The 21,008-nt window shown below is 62.3% G+C and overlaps 1 protein-coding gene across 1 annotated transcript in view; it reads left to right on the top strand.

Annotated features, from left to right (window-relative positions):
• The first annotated feature begins 1,585 nt into the window (after positions 1–1,585).
• Positions 1,586–21,008, top strand: part of CACNG4 (calcium voltage-gated channel auxiliary subunit gamma 4) — a 49,110-nt gene continuing 29,687 nt past the window's right edge. The window contains exon 1 of the mRNA XM_051825853.2: positions 1,586–2,048. Coding sequence (XP_051681813.1) covers positions 1,829–2,048 — 220 coding nt within the window. The 5' untranslated portion in view covers positions 1,586–1,828. The remainder of the gene's footprint in view (positions 2,049–21,008) is intronic.

Here is a 21,008-nt window from a genome sequence, read left to right on the forward strand (position 1 = left end):
TTCATTTGAAATGAGGATTTGCTCCTCAAAGAAAAGCAAAGGTTGCGATTCATCTTTTTTCACTCAAGACTGTTCTGAGCACAGAACATAGCCGTGGTCTCTGTAGGCATTAGGGACAGGGGTGGGCAGCCCTGCTCTGAGCCAGGAGGAGCCACGGCACATCTCCTGCTCCATGCAGACACACGTCGGCACCTGCTGTGTGCAGAGCCCTGGACCAAGCTGCAGGTGGCTAAAAATGAAAATGGCAACAATCCTTGTCTGCTGAGACATCAGAAGGCAGAGCAGGGCCCGCGACTGCTCCTGCACACAGCCGGTCTGGTCCTGGGGCTGTATGGCCTCGTGCTGTTTGTGCCCCTCTGCTTATGGGCTCCATCCTCCACCCTCAGTCAGACCGAGAACCACTCCTCACCCTGCAAGCGCTAAGTGGTAAGCACCTACCACACACGCCAGGCATGGCAAAGGCTCCCAACCTCGTGGGAGAGAGGGCAGGGATGCCTGCGTGGGGTAACTGGTCTCCTCTGGGAACTGGGAGCCAGCAAAATGCCACAAAGGCAGTGCCATTTAAGCTTCATCTTGCAGGGAGGAAAGCAGCTCCCCATAGACCTCTGTCGACTTCCCCGAGGTTCCGTCCAGCTTCCCAGAAGCCAAGGTCGCCAGAACAGGCAGGGGCGAGGGAATGGAACAGTGAGCGCGGCCCCGAGGCCTCCTGGATCTGAGAAGAGCGACCTGCACCGGCTCCCAGGGAGAGGGCCTGTGTCCAGGCTGGGATGGGTCCAGCAGCCAGCCAAGGCAATGCAGGGAAGACAGAGGGCTTGGGGCAGACTGGCAATGAAAGGGAGGGGAGGGAGCAGGCAGAGGGAGAGGCAAAAAGCAAAAAGTGCTGAGGAGCTGGGAGAGAGGCACAGGGCTGGACTGCAGGGTACCCCACCACCGGCACTGTGATGTGCAGATCCCATGCTCTCCCCAAAGGAGAGCGACGGCTGACGCCTCCCTTCTCTCTCAACCCCAAAGTCTGGGTCCCCACAGCGTGTGCTATGGGCAGCTGGGGCAGCTGGAGCCACCGGATACCGGGAAGGGGTGGCTGAGGCCTGGCTGGGTCGGCGAGGTCTGGCAGCTATGACCCACACCTGGCGCTCACGGAAGCCTGACCTCAGCACTCGCCCCTCACCCAGGCATGTACCGACAGGATCAGGTGGAGGCACAGGTATGAATAAGGGCAAAGGACGGATCCGCGCGCGCACACACACACGCACCGCTCCGCACACGAAAGGGCCCCCCGGGGGGCCGCCCGCCTAAGCCGAGCTTGGGCGAGAGGCGGCTGGGGACGCGGCTTCCTCCGGGGGAAGCCGCCCTCCGCTTCCTTCGCTTCCTCCGCTCGAACGCTGTGAATGAACCCTGGGAGAGGAAGAGAGCGCGCGCGAGCTCGGGGAGGGGAGAGGAGAGGGGCGCCGGGCGGGGGCCGAGGCGCGAGGGGCGGCGCCGAGAGGAGCGGGGCGCGGGCCCGGAGCGCGGCGGCGGCGGAGGCGCGGAGGGCGCGGGCGGAGGCGCGGGCCGAGCCGGGAGGGCGGGCCGAGAGGGAGGAGCCCCCGGCCGCCGCCGCCAGCCCGCCCGGCGGCCCGCGCAGCCCGCACTCGCCGCCGCGCCTCGGAGTTTGAGCCCCGGCGCGGCCGGAGCGCAGGCACACGCCCGGGGCGCAGGGTCGGAGCGCTCAGCGCGGCGCCGCCCCCCGGCCCTCGGCCCCCCGGCCCCGGCGCCCCCGGAGCGGCGCGCGGAGGGAGGAGGGCGCGGCGGGCCGGGCCGGCGGGCGGCGGACTATGAGGCGCCCACCATGGTGCGATGCGACCGCGGGCTGCAGATGCTGCTGACCACGGCCGGAGCCTTCGCCGCCTTCTCACTCATGGCCATCGCCATCGGCACCGACTACTGGCTCTACTCCAGCGCGCACATCTGCAACGGCACCAACCTGACCATGGACGACGGGCCCCCGCCCCGCCGCGCGCGCGGCGACCTCACCCACTCGGGGCTGTGGCGGGTGTGCTGCATCGAAGGTACCGGACCCCTCCCCCCGCGCGCACACACCGCACACACCGCACACACGCGCGCACACACGGGCACACACGCGCGCGTGCACTGCCCGGGCGCGGGCCGGGGGATGGGTGGGCGCGGCGCCGGTTCCGCGAGAGACACAAAGGACCCGGAGCGGGCTGGCGGGTCCCCTCGCGGCCGGCTGTGCACCAGCTGGGGTCCCTTCCTGCCGGGGACCTGCCCGACACACCGATCCCGCAAACTCTCGGCTCGCACGCGCACACCCCCTCGCGCACGGCCACAATGAAACACACGGAAAACTCGCGCGCGCCCGCTCGCGCGCGCAGCCCGAGACCCGAGCGGTCCCCAGGGGCCGCGCCAGCACCCCCGGGGGAGGTGGAGGCTGGCGTGGGGGCGGGAGGAGGCTGGGGGTGGGGGGAGCGGACGACCGAGGAGGGGAGGGGGAGGGGAGGGGTTGCTTGGCAACCGGTGTCTGTGCCATTGCTATGGGAACTGGCCATCCTGGGGCGGGGCCGGCCGGGGGCGGGGAGCAGCCGGGACCGCTCGGCGCGCGCTCCGGGCCCGGGCCGAGGGTGGGGGCGGGGTAACGAGCCCCTGTCCAATGCCCCTGTCCGACGCCTGCCTCCTCCTCCTGCGCGGAGTCCCCAGCCCCGCCCCTCCCTGCGCTGTGCGGAGGTGAGGGGCTCGACACTGAGTGTCCCCCCCAGGGGAGGCCGCGAGCTCGGGGTCGCGGCTCCGGGGCAGGGACCTCTGTGGGAGACAGGGGTGCGCAGGGGCCATCGAACGCTGGGAATGGCCTGTGAGGGGCGTGGTCGCCCGGGCAGGGCGCGGCGACCCCCAGGTGCGCGAGGAGGCCCCCTAGCGGGTGTGCTGAGGGTGGAAGGTATCGGGGATGGGGGCTGGATGGGGTCTCCCAGAGCGCTGGGAACGGCCCCGTCGCGGGAGGGGCTCCGACTCCGAAGCGCGCTCGGCTCGGTCGCCTCCTGGGCGCCCCCACGCCCAGCTGCGGAACTTGTGCTAACAGGTGGCTGTGCAGGGGCAGTGTGGCCCCGACAGGTGTGGACGCCCGCGGCGGCCTTGGGCCGGGGAGCTGCGGGAGCACTGCTTTGCTGTTTCGGGACCATCTCTGGACAGACTGTCCTGCTCCCTCGTGCCCTTCCCAGGGTGTGGACTCAGCCCTCGGCTGGACCGGTTCCCCGTCCACCCCGCCCGCCTCACTGCAGCTACAACCCTTCCTCCAGCGCTGGCTCCTAGAAACAAACCCACGGGCGAGACTTTGTGAGGCTGGGGCTGCGGGGCGACGGGTGACGTTGAACTTGCCCCCTTTCCCTCTCACCGGCCTTTGGCTGCCCGCCTCTGTCCCCGCCTCCACGCCCAAATGAGACTGAGCTGCCCTTTAGCCAGGGTTAAATAGAGCCCTCAGGTAACAAAACCGTGCCATCAGCAGTTCGGGGTCCCAGTCGCACCCGGCTCTTGTCTTTGGAGAAGTGGTGTTTCTGTGTAGTGGCTCAGATCATGAATGCCTACCCGCTCCTGTCGTCTGGACAATGTGCCCATGACACTACCTGCCACAGCACCTGAGCTCAGCACCTGCCCCCGTCTTAGGTCTCACGGGCTCCTCCGGGCCCTGCCTGCGTGGCACGTGAGACACCCCATGGTCACCCTCCCCCCAACGCACTCGCGTGAGGCCCCTGCCTCTTCCAGTTTCCCAGCGGAAATTGGAACGGACTCCTGGACGCTGGCAAGCCCAGCTTGCACGGACAGACTCGAATGCCTCCTTTATTAATTCCTCATCCTAATTAGGATTGATGCTGCACTAAGCATCTTGCCAGCTGCCTGGAGTCGTTTGCACTCGCTGCTCATCAAGAGAGCCCCGAGCCGATGTGGGCAGCTGGCTGTGCTGGCGCAGGGAGCCATCTGGGGGACTCGCTGAAGGAATTAGGCAGGCTCCATGGTGCGCCAAAGCTGAGGGGTCCTGAGGGCCAGCCAGGTCACAGCCAAGGGCCAGAACATCCTGCTAGGTCACAGGGCCATGGTGAAAGTCACGGCAGTCCCTGGGCCTGGGTGGGTGCTGTGGGGACAGCCAGCGCATCTCAGGAACACGCATGGTCGGGGCCGACAGCTCACAGCCCTGGGATGCTTGCCCTGTCCGCAAGTGGTCAGGACAGAGAGCTGGACAGTACAAGAACCCCAGGCCACTCCCTGGGAGCTCCAAGGGGTGGAGTTACCTCCATGTTGGCTTTTGGGTGTAAAATGCGTTATTTCCACCTGCTAAAGCTCTGGGTGCAGGGGTGGGACTCTGAGGGTTTGCTGGCAGCTCGCATGCAGGGAGTCCGTTTCCTGGTTGTTTCCCGTAACTGACACTGCTGGGCCAGCAGAGCCCAGCCCTCTCTGTGTACTTACGGTGTCTGTGCCGTCTGGCAGAGCTGTGTGCGGTAGACGGCTGCTCCCAGGCTCACCAGGGCTGACCTCACCCCTGCCTCATCCACGCCTCCTCCCCGCAGGCCTGTGCACCCTGCGAAGCTGCTGTCTTCACCCCCATCCCCAGATGAGGGAGTGAAGCTCAGAGGGGTGGGAGGACTAGCCAGAGGCTCGCAGGTAGGAAGCAGCTGGACCGGATTTGAGCCTGTCTCTTGACAAAACTCGTCCCACTGTGTCAAGCTGCCCTTTCCCAAACGGCTTCTGGGTTGCCATTAAAAATAGAACCAAGTACTTGGCTACCCGGTGGAGCCTGGTCGAACGCTGGACTGGCAGCAACTTGAAGGCATTTAAAAGTGGGTATGTACACCTGCCACTCGAATTGCATAACACACTTCTCCCTCTCTCTCCCTGTGTGTGTGTGTGTGTGTGTGTATTTGAAAGGCAAAGAGGGAGGGAGGGAGAAATAGAGGGAGGGAGAGAGATTTCTACCCACTGGTTCACTCCCCACATGGCTGCGACAGCCGGGCCAAAGCCAGGAGCCAGGATTTCCATGCAGGCCTCCCACGTGGGTGGCAGGAGCCCAGGATCTGAGTCATCACTCGCTGCCTCCCAGGCTGCACACAGCAGGACGCTGGGACTGGAAGCAGAGTCAGGACTCTACCCCAGGCCCTCCAAGCTGGCTTCTCTTCTGATGTTAGAGTCTGCCTCTGCCTCTGTTTCTCTCTTCCTCCAGGGGCTAAGCCGTCCCCACGGCAGCCAGGCATCTGCTCCCGGCAACCTCAGCTTGTCCTTTGTGCTTTTGGCGACACCCAGCTGGGGACACGTGTACCTGGGAGCTGGGCGCGTGTAGGATGTGAACAGTCACTGTGGAGCCCGTTCTCCACGTCAGGGCAGAAGACCTCACACGCCGAGGCCCCCACCCACCTGCACTCCCCGTGCTAGCACAGTCAAGGCCTGCGTGGGACCCAGTCCCAGGCTCAGAACGCACGGCCCCTCCCCTCCCGTATCGCCATCAGCACGGCAAGGAGGCAGCGCTGTCAACATCGCCGTGGCCCCTACGCCAGCTCCATGCTGGGCTCTAGTGGGGGAAGGTGCACAGAAGCTTCTAGAACTTTGCCCCAGTAATGTCCGCCTTTCTCACCTGGGCGACATCCTTCCCGCCAGCCTTTACTCACACTGTGGCCCACGGAGAAAGCAAATCATGGCACTGTACCCTGGCGGACAGGAGGGAGGGGACAGCCACGGATGTGCCCCTCCTGCCCCCCCCCCCCACACACACACTGTGGTCTGGCTGCCTCCAGGTGCCCACAGGTAGGGGGCGCCTCACTCTTCCAGCACACCTGGAGTTCTCCAATGGTAGAGCTAGGCCTTGAACCATGCTCCAGGCACAGGACTGTTCTGAGAGGCTTCATCCAAACCACGGCCTCTCTCTACCACTCCAGACCAGGCCTGAGGCTGGGCACTTCTCCTAGGTGTGTCTGCCTTCCTCTTGCCATGACTGCCAGTGGGGCTCAGGTGGGTGACAGCAGCCGCACCCCACCCACTGTGCCGGTGCCACCAGCCAAGTCCCCTCCCGCTCAGGCCCTGTGCTGTGAGTAACACAGCCATAGTTGGAGAAGACCTCCAGGCAGGATTCACGTGGAAGCGTGCGTTTGCCTGCAGCGCTCCAAGATCTGTGTTAATTTTCTGAGCAGAAAATGGGGCTGAAGACAGCCCCAGCTCCTGGGTGTGGGTGGCAGGGCTGAGTGCCTTCCACTGTCTGAGGTGCGACAAAGTGGCTTGGCTCTCTGCTGGGGAAATCTTTGATTGGAACCACATAGATTTGGGAAGGGGCAGGCGCCAACAAATAGGATTCACTGGCGGCTGAAACAGCAGATATTTGCTTCTCACGGTTCCATAGGCTGGAAAGTACAAGATCGAGGTGCGGGCCTGTGTAGGTCCTAGACGGGGCTCTCTCTGTAGCCTGCACACGGCCACCCTCTTGCTGTGTCCTCGCAAGGTGGAGAGAGACAGGGAGCTGACTCCTTAGCCTCTTTGGTGGGTGTGAAGCCCACCTGGCCTCATCAAAACCAAACCACCTTGCAAAGGCTCCACTGTGTGAACCTGGCCGGGGGGGGGGGGGGGGGGACACGGACGCCCGTTCCTTAGCAGACAGGTTCTCCTTCCCGCCCCGGCTGCACACCTGGAGCCTTCCCGTGATGCTCTGCCCGGTGGCTTCTCTGCTCCCCTCTGCTCTTCATTCCTAGCTCTCTCCTCAAAAGGAAACATCAGCCCCTTTTAACTGGAGCCAGGCGATTTAATGCGGAGAGGCTGGGGGTCCTGGTGGGCCCCAGGCTGGGGTCTGCCTTCATGGGTCCACCACGAAGCTGGCTTTGGAGGAGCCTCGCGTGTCAGGGGCTTCAGGAAAACCAGCAGGGCTTCATGATAAATCCACAGTGCAAGGCTCCGTGGACAGCCCGTGGTCAGGACGCACAGAGTAGCATGGGGGTCTCAGGGAGGGGGACAGCACAGTCAAAGGGGAGCAGCGGTGTCATGGGAAGAGGACCCAGCGGGCCCTGTCTGCTCACCCGCTCTGAAACATCCCTCCCACTGCTGACTTCCTGTCGAGCTGCCCAGGCTTCCAGGGTGGACCCCCGTGACCCCAGAGGAACAGGTTTTCTGGGGCTGCAGGAGCCCTGGGGCTAGAGCCTAGCGTTCCTCTTCCTTGTTCCTGTTGAGGCCCACGGGCCGTTAAGCCACCTGCCTGCCCGCGTGGCTGCCTTCAGCACACGCTCCCTGAGCGCTGGTCAGGGTCAGACCCGCAGGCTGTGGTCCCCACCGCTGTAGACAGACGGACGGGGGCCTGCGCTCCTGGAACAGCACCCGTGGGGTGATGGCACCGGCCAGGGCTGGTTCGTGGGAAGAAGAAAGCAAAGCGGGGCGTGGGTGGGAGAGGCTGCAGGGGCTGCCGTGTTTAAGCCAAACTCTGAGCCACAGAAAGGACTGGCACAAGGCCTTCCAGGAGCAGGGAGAGGCAGGGAGGAGCCTGGGGAGGATGGAGGCGGTCGGGGTGGGGCTGTGGCTCCCAGGCTCGGGGATTCGAGTGCCGCTCGATTTTATCCAGGATCGTGGCTGGGGAGGGCGCGTTGAAGGCGTCTGGTGCTTGCTTTTAGAAGATCTCTGGCTCCTTGTGGAGGGGGGAGGGGCCAGAAGGAAGGGAGGAGGCTGAGGACGGAGTAGGAGGAGGGAGTGAGAGGGTGAAAGGGTGACCCCCAGACTGGTAGCCAGAGCTGGCTGGGCTGCGTCACTGAATCCCCGTGGGGACAGAGAGAAGAAGGTGCCGTTATGGGTACATCCAAGGGTTTGCCTCTAGGGTTCTCCAGACTTTGACACCCTGCAGGCAGAGGTAGTTCCAGAAGGTTCCGCGGAGCACAGCCCAGGGGCCCCGCCGTCACTCACAGCTGCCCCTAGGGTTCTGGGTCAGAACCCCGCACCACAGGGCAGGCGTTTGCGGCTTGGCCACTGCTGATGTTCAGAGTCAAGGAGCGAGCAGGGGGCGTCCTGGGTGGCTTTTGCTGTGTATCCTCCCGGCCCCCTCCCCCGCCCCACCCCCATCCCGTGGAGCCGATGGTCTAGGATAAACACTGCTCACACTGGCAGGGCTGGGGACAGAGGGGACAGGCTCACCTCCTGATACCTGATAGGAACCCATTCATTTTTGCTTCGCTGCAGACAAGTGCATGGGAGCAACCCCGATAGTGGGGTGACCTGGGCCTGCTCTGGGTGCCTGGCCCCCAGTCCTGGTAGTGCTTGCCCTGCCTGCGACACCCACCGTGGTCCACACAGGGCTGAGACCTGCTCATGAAGTCCAGCCCTGACAGAGCCCAGAGGCAGCGTGACTTCCCCAAGGTAGAGCCAGGAGCGGAAGTGGGTTGGGGGGCTTCCTGGTTCGGGCTCAGTCCCCAGCACAGCCTCCTGTCAGACAGGGCAGCAGAGCAGGGCATAGGGTCCCAGCAGGAGAGGCAGAGGGACCGGGGGAGCCCAGGCTCCATGGCTCAGCTGCACATACTCGGACAGGCAGCAGCCGCACCCTGGGCCAGGACCTTCTCCTGTTGTGTGTGCCTGGCTCACCCTCCAGGGACACTCCATCTCTAACCCCCAGGGAGGGAGCTGGCAGGGCCTGGTCCACTCCCAGTCCCTCCAAGGACCTTGCTCCTTCTCCCCTGGGGCCCCATGGGAAGTGCTGCCTGAAACTCCTTTTTCCGAGCTGTGGGTCGTGACTTGGCACCGGATCCCTGGATCACTGTTTCCTGGTGTGTCCGTTTTTTCCCATGGAGGTCTTTTCAGAACTGGTAAAATGACATCACACGATTTTACTGTGTTTGGTTTTTCCTTCTCCAACAAAACAGAAAGGAAGGGAGGGATAATGAGCTGAATTGTAGAAGAGGGGAGAGATTGGGATGGATGGAAGCATGGAGGTAGGAAAATAAGTTGGTGGCTGAGTCTTGTTCCTGCACACGACGTGGCTGCTGGGGCAGGCCACATGTCTGCCTCTGAGCTTCCTGGGGGCCAAGGCAAAGAGAGGAACATGACCCCAGAGAAGTGTCATACTGTGCATACAACGAAAGGGGAGTATTTCTTTGTTGTCTTTTTTTTTTTTTTAATTTTTTTTTTTTTTTGACAGGCAGAGTGGACAGTGAGAGAGAGAGACAGAGAGAAAGGTCTTCCTTTTGCCGTTGGTTCACCCTCCAATGGCCGCCGCGGCCAGCGCGATGCGGCCGGCGCACCGCGCTGATCCGATGGCAGGAGCCAGGAGCCAGGTGCTTTTCCTGGTCTCCCATGGGGTGCAGGGCCCAAGCACCTGGGCCATCCTCCACTGCACTCCCGGGCCACAGCAGAGGGCTGGCCTGGAAGAGGGGCAACCGGGACAGAATCCGGTGCCCTGACCGGGACTAGAACCCGGTGTGCTGGCGCCGCAAGGCGGAGGATTAGCCTAGTGAGCCGCGGCGCCGGCCATCTTTGTTGTCTTTTAAGATTTTTTAATTTATTTATTTGAGAGGTAGAGCTACAGATAGAGAGAGGGAGAGACAGAGAGAGAGAGAGGTCTTCCATCTGCTGGTTCACTCTCCAAATGGCTGCAATGGCTTGAGCCGAGCCAATCCAAAGCCAGGACCCCCAGGAGCTTCTTCTGGGTCTCCCACATGGGTACAGGGGCCCAAGCACTTGGGCCATGTTCCACTGCTTTTCCAGGCCTTAGCAGAGAGCTGGATCAAGAGAGGAGCAGCCAGGACTTGAACCGGAGCCCGGATGGGATGCCTGCGCCACTGGCAGAGGCTTAGCCTGCTACGCCACAGCACCGGCCAGAAGGGGAGTATTTCATAAAGGAAGCCCAGCTCCTCTGGATAGAGAGCTCTGGAAGAAATGTCACCTGTCTCTCCTGGTTCCGAGGATTGTCACTGTTGCAAAGGCAGTGGGGGAGGGGGAGGTGAAAGAGGCCAAGTCCGGGGGCAGAACGCCTTGAATTCAAATCCCGGGCTCGCCAGGCAGCTGTGCAGCTTTGGGTAAGTGAGTTAACCCCTCTGAGCTGTTTCCATGTCTGGAAAACGGGTCAATGAGGCAGCAGATGGAAAGTGTTCAGCACCCACACGTAGCACAGGTGCTCCCTAGAGTGCTTGTCAGATCCCTCTTGGTGGGGCCCTGGCCCCTGCGTTCCGGGAGGCTCCTGGGTGCAGGTGTGCAATGAGTGGACGGATGAGGGGCTTGGCTGCCGTCCCACAGCACGCAGCGAGGACCCTCCTGGTGGAGCTCCAGGGGCGTTGCAAAGCGCACAGCCTCGCCCCTCCCTGTCCCCGGGCCTCGGGCCTCTGCTGGCTGCAGACAGCACAGAGTGTGACCTCTCGCTTCGCCACGTCTGTCCCTGGCCCTCTCTCTCCTGCTGCCCCTACTTCCCTGGTTCGCGGCTGAGCCAGGGGCCGAGGTCCAGAGCCGCCGGGAGTCACGGGGCTGGGGTCCGGAGGACGGAGGGGGTGGGTGCGCTGGGGTTGGAAGAGTCCTCTGACTACTTTTGCTGCCCTGCAAGAGCAGGACACTCCATCCCCATCTCCAACCGCTGCCCAGGTTTCTCTCCACCCTGCAAGCCAGCGCAGCCCAGCTTGGGCCGCTCAAGCAGTTCTGTGGCCAGCCACAGAGCGCATCCCTGGTAAGGGACCTGGGTTTTAGGTGGAGCTGCTGCTCCCTGGCCCACCCTCATCTCTCTCTCTCTCTCTCTCACTTTCTCTCTCCCTCTCTCTCTCCCCCCTCTCTCTCTCTCCCTCTCTCTCCCTCTCTCTCTCCCTCTCTCTCTCCCTCTCTCTCTCTCCCTCTCTCTCTCCCCCTCTCTCTCTCCCTCTCTCTCTCCCTCTCTCTCCCCCTCTCTCTCTCTCCCTCTCCCTCTCTCTCTCTCTCTCTCCCTCTCTCTCTCTCTCTCCCTCTCTCTCTCCCTCTCTCTCTCCCTCTCTCTCTCCCCCTCTCTCCCTCTCTCTCTCTCTCTCTCCCTCTCCCTCTCTCTCTCCCTCTCCCCCTCTCTCTCTCTCTCTCTCTCTCACACACACACACACACACACACCCCTCCGAGTGTTGCAGGCCTCAAGCCAGGACTCTGTAGGTAGCACATGCAACCCCACCTGTTCTGCTGCTGCCCCAGCCCCGGTGGAAGCCGCAGCATTGGAGACAGCCCCCAAGTCACGCGGACGTGGGTTTGCACCCAGACCGTGCTGCTGGCCGCCTCTCTGAACCCCGGGTCCCCCACTGTAAAACGGTGGCCTTGTGGCATCAGCAATGCCCCCCTCCAGGTGTTGTATGAGAAAACACTTGCAAAGTGGATGGCGGCTGCCCCTGGCCCCTGCAGATGTGCCAAAGGCAGCGTCGCTTCTGCCCAATCCCCAGTGTTCTGAACCCTGGAGGTCTTCCTGGAAGAAGCTGCCCCAAGTTTGCAGCCAAGCTGAGCCAGGCCTCAGGTCGGCTCTGGGCCTGGAGGAAGCGGGGCCCCCGTGAGACCCACGGTGCCGCTTCCTCACCTGGCAGAGGCAGAGACAGGCACAGCCGCCCTGCAGCCTTCCAGGAGTTGTACACTCCGATCCAGGGCTCTCAAGTAGGGATTGAAATCGGCCTCGCCCAGGGAAGTGCATAGGCCGCCCCCAGGCTGTGTCCTAGGGGGCCGAGGGTGAGCTGGAGACCACCCAGGAGCCACAGGGGCAGGAGCCCACGGCGTGGTCCCCAGTGACAGAAACACAGCACGCACTGGGGGGCAGTCCACCCATTCACCCAGCAACGCTGGCCGAGCGCCTGCCAAGGGCCTGAGGCTGGACTCGGAGCCTGCAGTGCAGTGGAGGAGGCCTGGGGTAGGGGGCGGGGCCGGGTGCGGAGTCCACGGGCACAGGAGTCAGAGGCCCGCCTCTGCCAATCACCGGGTGAACAGTGCCGTCTGCCCCTCCCCTCCCAGAGCCTGGGTTTGCTAGGCTGTCATCCTGCTGCCCCCCTCCCTCCGTGGTTCTCTTTCCTCCCCACCTCCCCCTTCTCTTGTACCCCCCACCCTGATGATGCAGGTGCGAGGGTGTCTGGGCAAGGCCTGGGAGGGGCACAGTGGCCATGATCCCTCCGAGGCACCGCCCAGGGGACAGCATCTTCAGATTCACCGACACCTCGGTGGGGGGCGGCTGGTGGGTGGGAGCCGTGCAGGTGGGACATACTGTGCAGAGGGCCGGGTCTTGCTGCGCTGTGAGAGCAGCCTCTGGTTCACCCAGCCGGCAGTGGCCCTGGTCCTCAGCACAGGGCCGGCGGCTGCAGAGACAGGACAAAGCCTCTTCCTTGCGACAGTCCTGTGCGGGCCTCTCCAGCCCAGGCGGCTGCGCCTGCACAGCCCGGCCTTCCCTCCACCTCCGCTGCCCCACCGCTGTCCCGACCAGGACCCCCTGCTGTCTCCACACACAGCCAGCGAGACCGTGACGTATCCGTCAGGGCCAGGTGCTTGGCACAGCAGTTAAGACACCGCATCCGGTGTCGGAGTGCCTGGGGTCAAGTCCTGGCTCTGCTTCCAATTCCAGCTTCCTGCTAACGCGCACCCCGGGAGGCAGCAGGTACTTGGGCTGCTGGCTTCGGCCTGGCCCAGCCCTGGGCTTATGAGCATCCGGGGAGTGAGCCAGTGGATGGAAGATCTCCATCTGCCTTTCAAATAAATATTTCAAATAAATAAATACAACTTTGCAAAGTGTATCAGCCAGATCCCATCATGCCCCAGCTCAGCATCCTTCCACGAGATCACATCCCATTCGGGATAACGATAGACTGAGTCTCTGATGTGGCTTGGGGACGCCTCCCCGGTGACAGCTGAACCAAATCTGCGTGATGGCTGCTGGGCTGGGGGAGTCAGAACTGCATCTGAATCCTGATCTTCTCTGCACTTGCTCTGTGACCTTGGGCAGGTTCCACTGCGTCTCTGAGCCTCAGTTTTCCCATCTGCAAAATGGGGGCAAGATGATAGCCACCTGACCATACACACCTCATACAGGTGTCACAAAGCCTATTCCGGTTGTGCCCGCAAAGCCCTGAGGATGACGCCCGGCACACAGTGTCGCTGTGGCAGGGAGAGCCCTCTGTCAGTTTGGGCAAGGCCAGGGTACCTGGGCAGCTGCTGACGATGATGCTGGAGACAGGAGCTGGGCCGGTCCCAGGGGGCCTGCCTGCCAAGCTTGAGAGGTGACTTGATCCTAAACGCAGTGGGCAGCCGCGGAGGCGCTCCTACGCCGAGGCTCCTCCCTTGGGGCCGATCCTGGCAGCCGGAGATCCTCCAGGAAGCTGCCGCGGTTGTCCCCGAGGGTCTGAGCTGAGGCAGGGCCGTGGGGAGCCCGGAGCTGTTGGAGAAACAGATGGATTCCCAGGACTCGGAGGCTGGGCAGACCAGCGGGGTGTGGGGGACCAGGAAGGCGTCCAGAGCTGGGGAACCGGGGGGCAGAGCCGTTTCTCAAGACACAGAACCAAGGAGCAGTGGCCTGGCAGTGAGCGAGAGGGGTACACGGTGCTGGGGGCCTCCGTGTGGGTCCTGCCGCCGGCTATAGACACCCCCCCGCCAGAGATGGGATGCCATGCTGTGCATGTGGCCTCTGGTGCCCCGGGGATGCGTGGCGCAGTGGCAGCCCCATTTTCTAATCCACAAGTCTGGCTAGGAGGCCAGGCGAAGGCTTTTGGTTGCTGGAGGTTGTGCTGGCGCCGCCGCGGGGATCCGGAAATGCCATGTCCGTGGTTCTTGGGCAAGGGGAAAGATGAGAATTTGCCATCAGCACCCATCGAGAGAAACCCAGCCCCCAGCACCAGGGCATGTGCAGAGGGTGCCCAATGACTGGCAGTCCCCGACAGGCCTGCGGCACCCGGGAAACGCCCTGTGCTCCCGGCCATGCTCTGCCGTCGCCACCTGGAAGCCCTCCGTCATTGCTGAACGAGAGGCCCGTGTTTTGCACGTGGCGCTGCAGTGTGTAGCTGATGGGGGTGGGGTGTGCAGATCCTGAGAAGCCTTTGGTCAGAAGGATGGGACAGGGATGGCACTGGGAGGAGTGGGGGTGGGGGCAGAGGTGGGCGGGGACACCAGATGTCACCCCCCCTTTTCTCCAGCAGTCACCCCCACTGCTACACTTGCAGGGCCGGGGGCTGCCGTGGGGAGCAGCGTTTCTGAAAACCGTCGCCAGCGAGCAGTGGTAGGAGCCTGCTGGGCGCAGCCAGGCCTTGCTGGGATGTGCCTGCTGGTCTAGAACTGTGGCAGGTGTGGGGGGAGCATCAGAGCAGAGCACATCTGGCTTTGGGGGGCTCCTCCCTGTATCCCAAGGAGACACATCCCATGTGGTTGGCAGCAGGGGTCTGTGGGAAATGCCCACAGGGTTTCTTGTGATTGGCGCCTGGGACAGGCGGCAGGGTTTGAACCCAGGCCCTGCCTCCCCCTGGCGCTGGTGTCGTCGCTGGTTGTCGCTCAGTCGGTTTCTCTGCAGAGTGGGGGTGTGCAGACCTGCCAGCGGGAATCCACCAAGATAGGCCGGGCTTGCGGCTGGAATGGGACGTGTCCCCTGCCTCATCCTCATTCCCGTCTGCTAACATAGAGACTGTGCTACACGCAAGGACAGGAAAGGGGGCGCCCGGAGCCGGAGCAAAGCCCTGTTTGTCTCTCGCTTCCCACGCCTCCCTCTTCGCCCCTCGCCCATGCCCCCAGCCGCGGGCAGGGAACAGAACACGGGAGCCCCTCAAGACCCGCTGAGGACACCTCAGGACACCCAGGCTGCCTTCCAGGGGCCGGGCCGTGCAGCCAAGGCCGTGTCACCAGCTCATCACTTCCACACGGCGGTGGGGGAGGCCGGCCCGCAAGCGCTTCCGGCCCCCGCTCTGCAAAGCCCCGCTAACAAGTGCGCATTGACGGCCCCGGTCCCCTGGGCGAGCTCGGTGTCCCCGGCTCGCATCTGAGCTCTGGCCCGAGACACTTTCTCGCTCCAGCAGTTTGGCATGTCATACAAAGGGGCTCTGATCTCTCCTGATGTCCAGCTCCTCTTGCATGAAAAATGGCTTTAGTTGTCTTTCTGCCCACGGATGCCTGCGTGTGAGTCAAGGCCAGATGCGTGGTGGGCACAGAGTCCCCGTGTGCCTCACCGTTCCGAGGGGCTCCCTGCTTATACCTGGGTGGCCACTTGTAGCCTGTGGGCCCCAGCTTCAGCCCTGGGGAGCTGTCCGCTGGCCTCCAAGCTGTCCGTTCCCCTGGCATGGGTCAGCTCCCGTCCCATGCAGTGTTTGCTGTGTGCCCAGGGTCTCTCTCTGTGTCCGCTGTGTCCATCATGCACCTGTGTGGCCAGCCTGCCCGGCGCACGGTGGGAGATCCCCTGAGACCCCCATCGGCCCGTGCTCTCCTGCTTTCTGCCTGGCCTTTCTGACGCCTTCTGCCCTCTGCATTCCAGGCTGCCCTACCAAAACCACACAGACCCGCTCTGCTTCCTGTTGGGTGCAGTCTTTTGAAAGTTCTGAAGGCATTTCCTAGATGAAAATGCGTTATTTGAAGTCCGAGATTATTAGGAGGTTATTAAACATGGGCAGAATTCTATTACATCGCAAATTGAGTGAGTCAAAAGCCCACAGATGTGGAACCTTGAACGATCTCACAGGAAATAGATGTGACCGTGACGATGGCTGCTTTGCTGTGCCGGCGGAGAGGGGCAAAGAGTGGAAAGAAAAAGCCACCAAAATGTGAAACGTGGTGGCCTGGTGACCTAGGAGCACTTTATTCTGTCTCCTGTCTTTTTCAAGTTTTCTATTATCTCGAGAAAATATATATATAATCAACCTGAGATGCATATACCAGGAGCACGGGGCCAGTCTCCAGACACAAGAATGGGTGTGCGTGGTCAGGGCTCTGATTCTTAAACACGGCTGGCACCACGCCCAAGACTCCTTGCCTGCATTTATTCCAGGCTGCCCTGTCTTATAACCCAATTGATTCCTGGATCAAAGCCTTTGAGAGCCATCCAGCACTGAATCTTTATTTCCTGTAAGTACAGTGGACACATTAGGCTTCCATCCCTAGAAATCCATCTCCTACAATAAAAATGCCAAGCCTGACCACAAAAGTCAGCGCAAAGCAAATAAGCCCCAGGTGAACGCTCTCGCCGCCGCCCGTCACCACGTAAAGCAGAGAACCGCACAGGACACCTGTGTCGCCAGGCGTCCCAGAGGGAGACGCCCTCTGGCCACACTGGCCAGGCTTTCCTAAAACACAAAGCCTGTGAAGTTGGAAGAGAAGCTGCTGGCCTTTTTTTTTTTTTTTCTTTCCTCCCTGAGAAATTTCCCCGTGGCAGGTTGGCCATGCTTCATTGCACCAACATCCCTCAAACTCTTTCAAATAAAGGCTTCTTTGGCCTCAGAAATTTTCCATCGCCAATGCCGTCCGTGGAAATTCTCTGGGAAAGTCTCTGCAGGGCCCGTGCTGCAGCAGAGTGGGTTCTGCCCGTACCCGGATCGGATGCCGCGTGGGGCCCTGGCTGCTGCACTTCCGCCCTTGGGTTTGGTTCTTCTTTTTTAAACCCAGTTGCTTTCTCCAGATCGGTTCGGTCTTGGAATCAGCAAGGCTGTGTGAGCACCTGCCCGGGGCAGTGCTGGGGCCCGCATGCCTGCAGGAGACCCTCCCCATGCGTGAGCAGGGCATCGCGAGGTACCCAGGAGTGGGACGGCTCCAGGCCAGCCTGGCACTGCCGTCAGGGCAGCTCTGCTCCCCGACACCCTGGGCCGCAGGTGCACCCAGTGCGTCTCACTGAGGGCTTTGAGAACCAAGAGCAGGACTCCAGCGCCGTGCGGCTCATCGCCAGCTCTCCCTGTACACCTTCTCGTGCCGCCTCCTCATGGCTGGGCTTACTGAGTTGCTCAGGGACTGGGACCGTGCCTGTGTGGCAAGTTGGACAGTCCTTGGCCTCCCTGTGAAGCAGGTAATAGCACTGCTTAGACCGGAAACCAAGTGACGGGAGGGTAAGTGGCTCACCCCAAGTCCCAGAGCCAACAATAGTGAACTCAGGCTTATTTTTAAAAAATTTTTTATTTATTTATTTGAAAGGTAGAGTGACAGAGAGAGAGATATCTTCCATTCGCTGGTTCACTTCCCAAATTCCCAAATGGCTGCAACAGTCAGGGTTGGATCAGGCCAAAGCCAGGAGGCTGGAGCTCCATCGGGGTCTCCCGTGTGGGTGGCAGGGGCCCAGTGCTCGGGCCGTCATCTGCTGCCTCCCAGGGAGCACACCAGATGCATTCGCAGGGAGCTGGATGGAGGCGGCGCAGCCCGGTCTGTAACCACTGCTTTGCAGGTGGCAGCTTACCCCACTGCCCCACAGCTCCAGTCCTTGAAGTCAGGATTCTAATCCAGGCTGTAGCTCCGGGTACCATTGTCCGCTTGGCCCTGCGGCCCTGCAGTTGGTAGCGGCCGTGGCTACGACTCGCCAGCGGTCCCTGCCGTGTAGGCGCTCTGCAGAGCGGGGGTTTGTCCTCCTGATGCAGCGGGTGACAGACAGGCCCCAGTGGGAGACAAAGCAGCCTGTGAAGCGAGCCAGCGTCTGCACCCAGGTCTCTGGCGCCAAAGCCCATCCCCAGCTCTTTTTCCAGCCCCATGTTAAACGCTGTCCTGGTGCCACCACGTGTCAGAGAGGAGGAGGCAATGGCAGGCGGCTGTGTCCTGCAATACCCCAGACAGCCCACAGCAACCCTGGGAGCCCAGGGGCCACTGCGCAGGCCACAGATGCTGCAAAATGACACGAATGTGGAAAGAGAGAGGGGGACCTGCTCCAGAGGGGTGTCCCAGTGGTCGCCAGACGCTGGCTGTGGGCCAGGCTGGCACAGCAGGCTGCTCGGAGGAGGTAGGCACAGCATCGTGACCAGAATGGAGCACGATGCTGGGGCCCGGTGACTCATGCAGTCTGGAGAGAAAGGCTCTGCCGGCAGACCGAGGGCGGCTCTCGAGATGGGGCGCTCTCAGCAAGGAGGTGAAACCATCCTGCTCCAAGCAGTGCCTCTCGGAAGTCACGGCCGTGAACTTCAGACCCGTGGCGCCCACGCTTGCCTGCTCTCCACACCCGGATCCTAGGGGTCGGCGGCCGCGTGGTGAGTCCACACAGGGCAGACCCAGAAGCAGGCTGATCGCACTGCGTGCTTCCGTTCATACCGAGGGCAAGTGCAGGCCAGACCCACGTGGGACGACGCGGGTCAGCCAAGTGGCGCCCTTGGTGGGATGTTGGGTGGGCCCGGGTCTGGGAGTGTGTTCTGTGTCTTATCTGGGCAGCAGTTTCACGGATGTAAACACATGTTCTCTGTATATTACCCGCATTAAAAATAAAAACAGGAGTCGGTGCTGTGGCGTAGCAGGTTACATCACTGCCTGCAACACCGGCGTTCCATATGGGCACAGGTTCGAGTCCCGGCTGCTCCACTTCCAGTCCAGCTCCCTGCTGGTGCCCCTGGGAAAGCAGTGGAGGATGACCCAAGTGCTTGGGCCCTTGCACCCACGTGGGAGACCAGGATGAGGCTCCTGGCTCCTGACTTTGGCCTGACCCAGCCCTGGACATTTGGGGAGTGAACCAGAGGACACACGATCTCTCTCTCTCTCTTTCTCTCTCTCCCTCCCGCCCCGTCAGTTATTCTGCCTTTCAAATAAATTTTAAAAAATCATTTTTAAAAATAGAAGCCGATGCAGATCTGGCTTGACAGAGACTCCCAGGTGGCTCGGCAGCAGCCCTGCCGCCCTGTCTGTGCCCAGTGCTGGCCTGCGAGCGCTGTGCTGAGTTCTGGGGGCTGGAGGAATCACTCTTGCATCGACTCCTTCAGCGAGGGTTTGGGCGCCCAGCGTCTCGGAGGGGCCCAGTGACTTGACCTGGAGAAAGCAAACGATGTTCCTGTCGGTGAGCTCCGTGATCCGGGCCGCCATGCCTCCCACTCGTTCCTGCCTCGCCGTCTGCAGTCTCCCAGGGGTCCCCACAGCCCCTCGGGAAGGTGGGGGGGCTGCCAACCTCAGAGGGGCTGGCAGCAGAGCTGCATTTGACCTGAACCACCCTGAGCTGCCCCTGGTCACTGGCAGCAAGCTGAGCACCCGCCTCCCCCACTCCCGGGCCCCATTCTTGGGAAAACGCCCCAGGGAGCCCAGCACACCTGCTAGGCAGGGGGTGTCCAGAGAGGGGCGGAGGCCTCCTGGGTGAGGAGGGTCTGGTCCAAGGGCAAAGAATGACCTTGCTTCCCTGCAGTGCTCGCTCTCAGCCCCAGCAACCACAGTCTGAGAGCCCCCCTACTCCCCTGGGACCCCATTCCAGGGGCTCCGACCGCAGCACCTCCCTGCCCTACCCATCCCCCCGTCCCCACTCCCCACCGCATGCTCCTAGTCCCTTCCTGTTTTTAAGAAGCAGACCCCAGGCTGAGTCCTGGGCCCCTGAAGAGTCCTTCATTCATTCTGCAAAGATTTACTCATTCAATGCCTGCTGCTTAGCAAGCAGCCCCCACCCCCCCGCACCCCCCACCTGCAGCGGTGGGAGCGCACTCTTCCCTGCACTGAGGGACGACAGCGATGTGTGTGATGAGGGTCTGTCCCCGGAGACGAAGACCAGGCTGCAAAGGGCAGGAGCACCCGGGGGACGCTGGAGTGGCCAGGAGGGCCGCACCGCGAGGGCAGCAGTCAAGCAGACCAGGAGGGGACGAGGGAGCCGGCGCTGGGGTCTCAGGGACAAGCGGAGGGGACAGGCGGAGGGGACAGCAGTGCGCTGGCCCTATGCAAACCTGTGTGCGGTGTTCGATGACAGACAGGAGGCCAGAGTAGCTGGAGCGGAGTGAGCAGACGGGAGGAGCCAGGAGGTCGGGTCAGAGAAGGGACGCTAGTTCCAACAGGCCCCCCTCCCGCTGCTGTGTTCCGTAGGGTGGAGCCCTCCCTTGGGTGGCTCCTAAGGGAGTGCTGCTCTGTTGGGACCCTTGGTTATGAGAAATTGCCATGGGGCTCCCAATTCTGGAATGGCTTAGCCGCTACCAGCCTGGGGAAATTAGGGAGGACTTCCCAGAGGAGGTGATGTTTGCTCTGTCTTCCCAAACGCATGAGAGTTCCCCAGCTGGGAACCTGCAGAGGTCTTCATTCATTGCCAGGTTCGTGTAATCACCGATTCCTTACTCATTCAACAGTTCATGGGGCACCCGAATGGAAACAGAATCCTGCCCCGTTCCTTGGAGAAATGAGTGTCCAGGCAGGAGTGGGGAGGGCTACAATTCCACGCGGAGATGGCACAAAGCTGCAGGCGCAGGGCCCCTTAGGCGTTGGGAGTAGGCCTGGATGTTTTTCTAGGGGGCAGGTCATGCCAGCCCGTGGTCCCTGAAGGAAACCGGAAGGAGAAGAAGGTTCTAGACAGAGCTCGGGCACAGACAGGCAAGCGCGGCGCGTGCTCTCAGGCCTCCTGCACTTACCCAGCACCTGCGGAGACCTTGTCCCGGACGAGCCGCGGGGGTGCACCCAGCACGCGGGGTGTTCTGGGATGCCCAAGGACATGGACAGGCCGGCAGCCCAGCACGAGAGGCCGAGCAGGGGCTGGGGGCAAAGGGCATGAGGCAGGGCCAGGAGCTGAAGGGCCCCGCCCTCCTTCATGCCTGCTCAGTGGAGGGCCAGGTGTTGCTGGTTGAGGGCTGAGCTCTCTGTGGCTCACCGAGCAGGAGGGGTGGAGGCAGGAAAACCCTGGAACATTCTGGAACACGAGCGCTGAGTCGGGACCAGGGAAGGGAGATGAGGGGATGGGTGTGAGATGCGGTTTGGAGAGAGGCTGGGTGGGGTGGAGAGGAGAAGAAAGCCCCCCACAGGGCGAGAGGGTGGCTGCTGTGATACTGGGCAAGACAGGACACGTGGGAGGAGCTGCGGAGTCCTGCTCCAGGCCAAGAACACGGGCCAAGGCACCAGGACCCCAGTACCTCACTCTGGGTAGAAGGCGCTGGGCCCAGCGTTTGCTGGAGCTGCCCTGACATAACCCCAACTGGGCAGCTTCAGCAATGGCCAGCTTCGC

Source organism: Oryctolagus cuniculus, chromosome 17, assembly GCF_964237555.1.
Source record: "Oryctolagus cuniculus chromosome 17, mOryCun1.1, whole genome shotgun sequence".
Lineage (NCBI taxonomy): Eukaryota > Metazoa > Chordata > Mammalia > Lagomorpha > Leporidae > Oryctolagus > Oryctolagus cuniculus.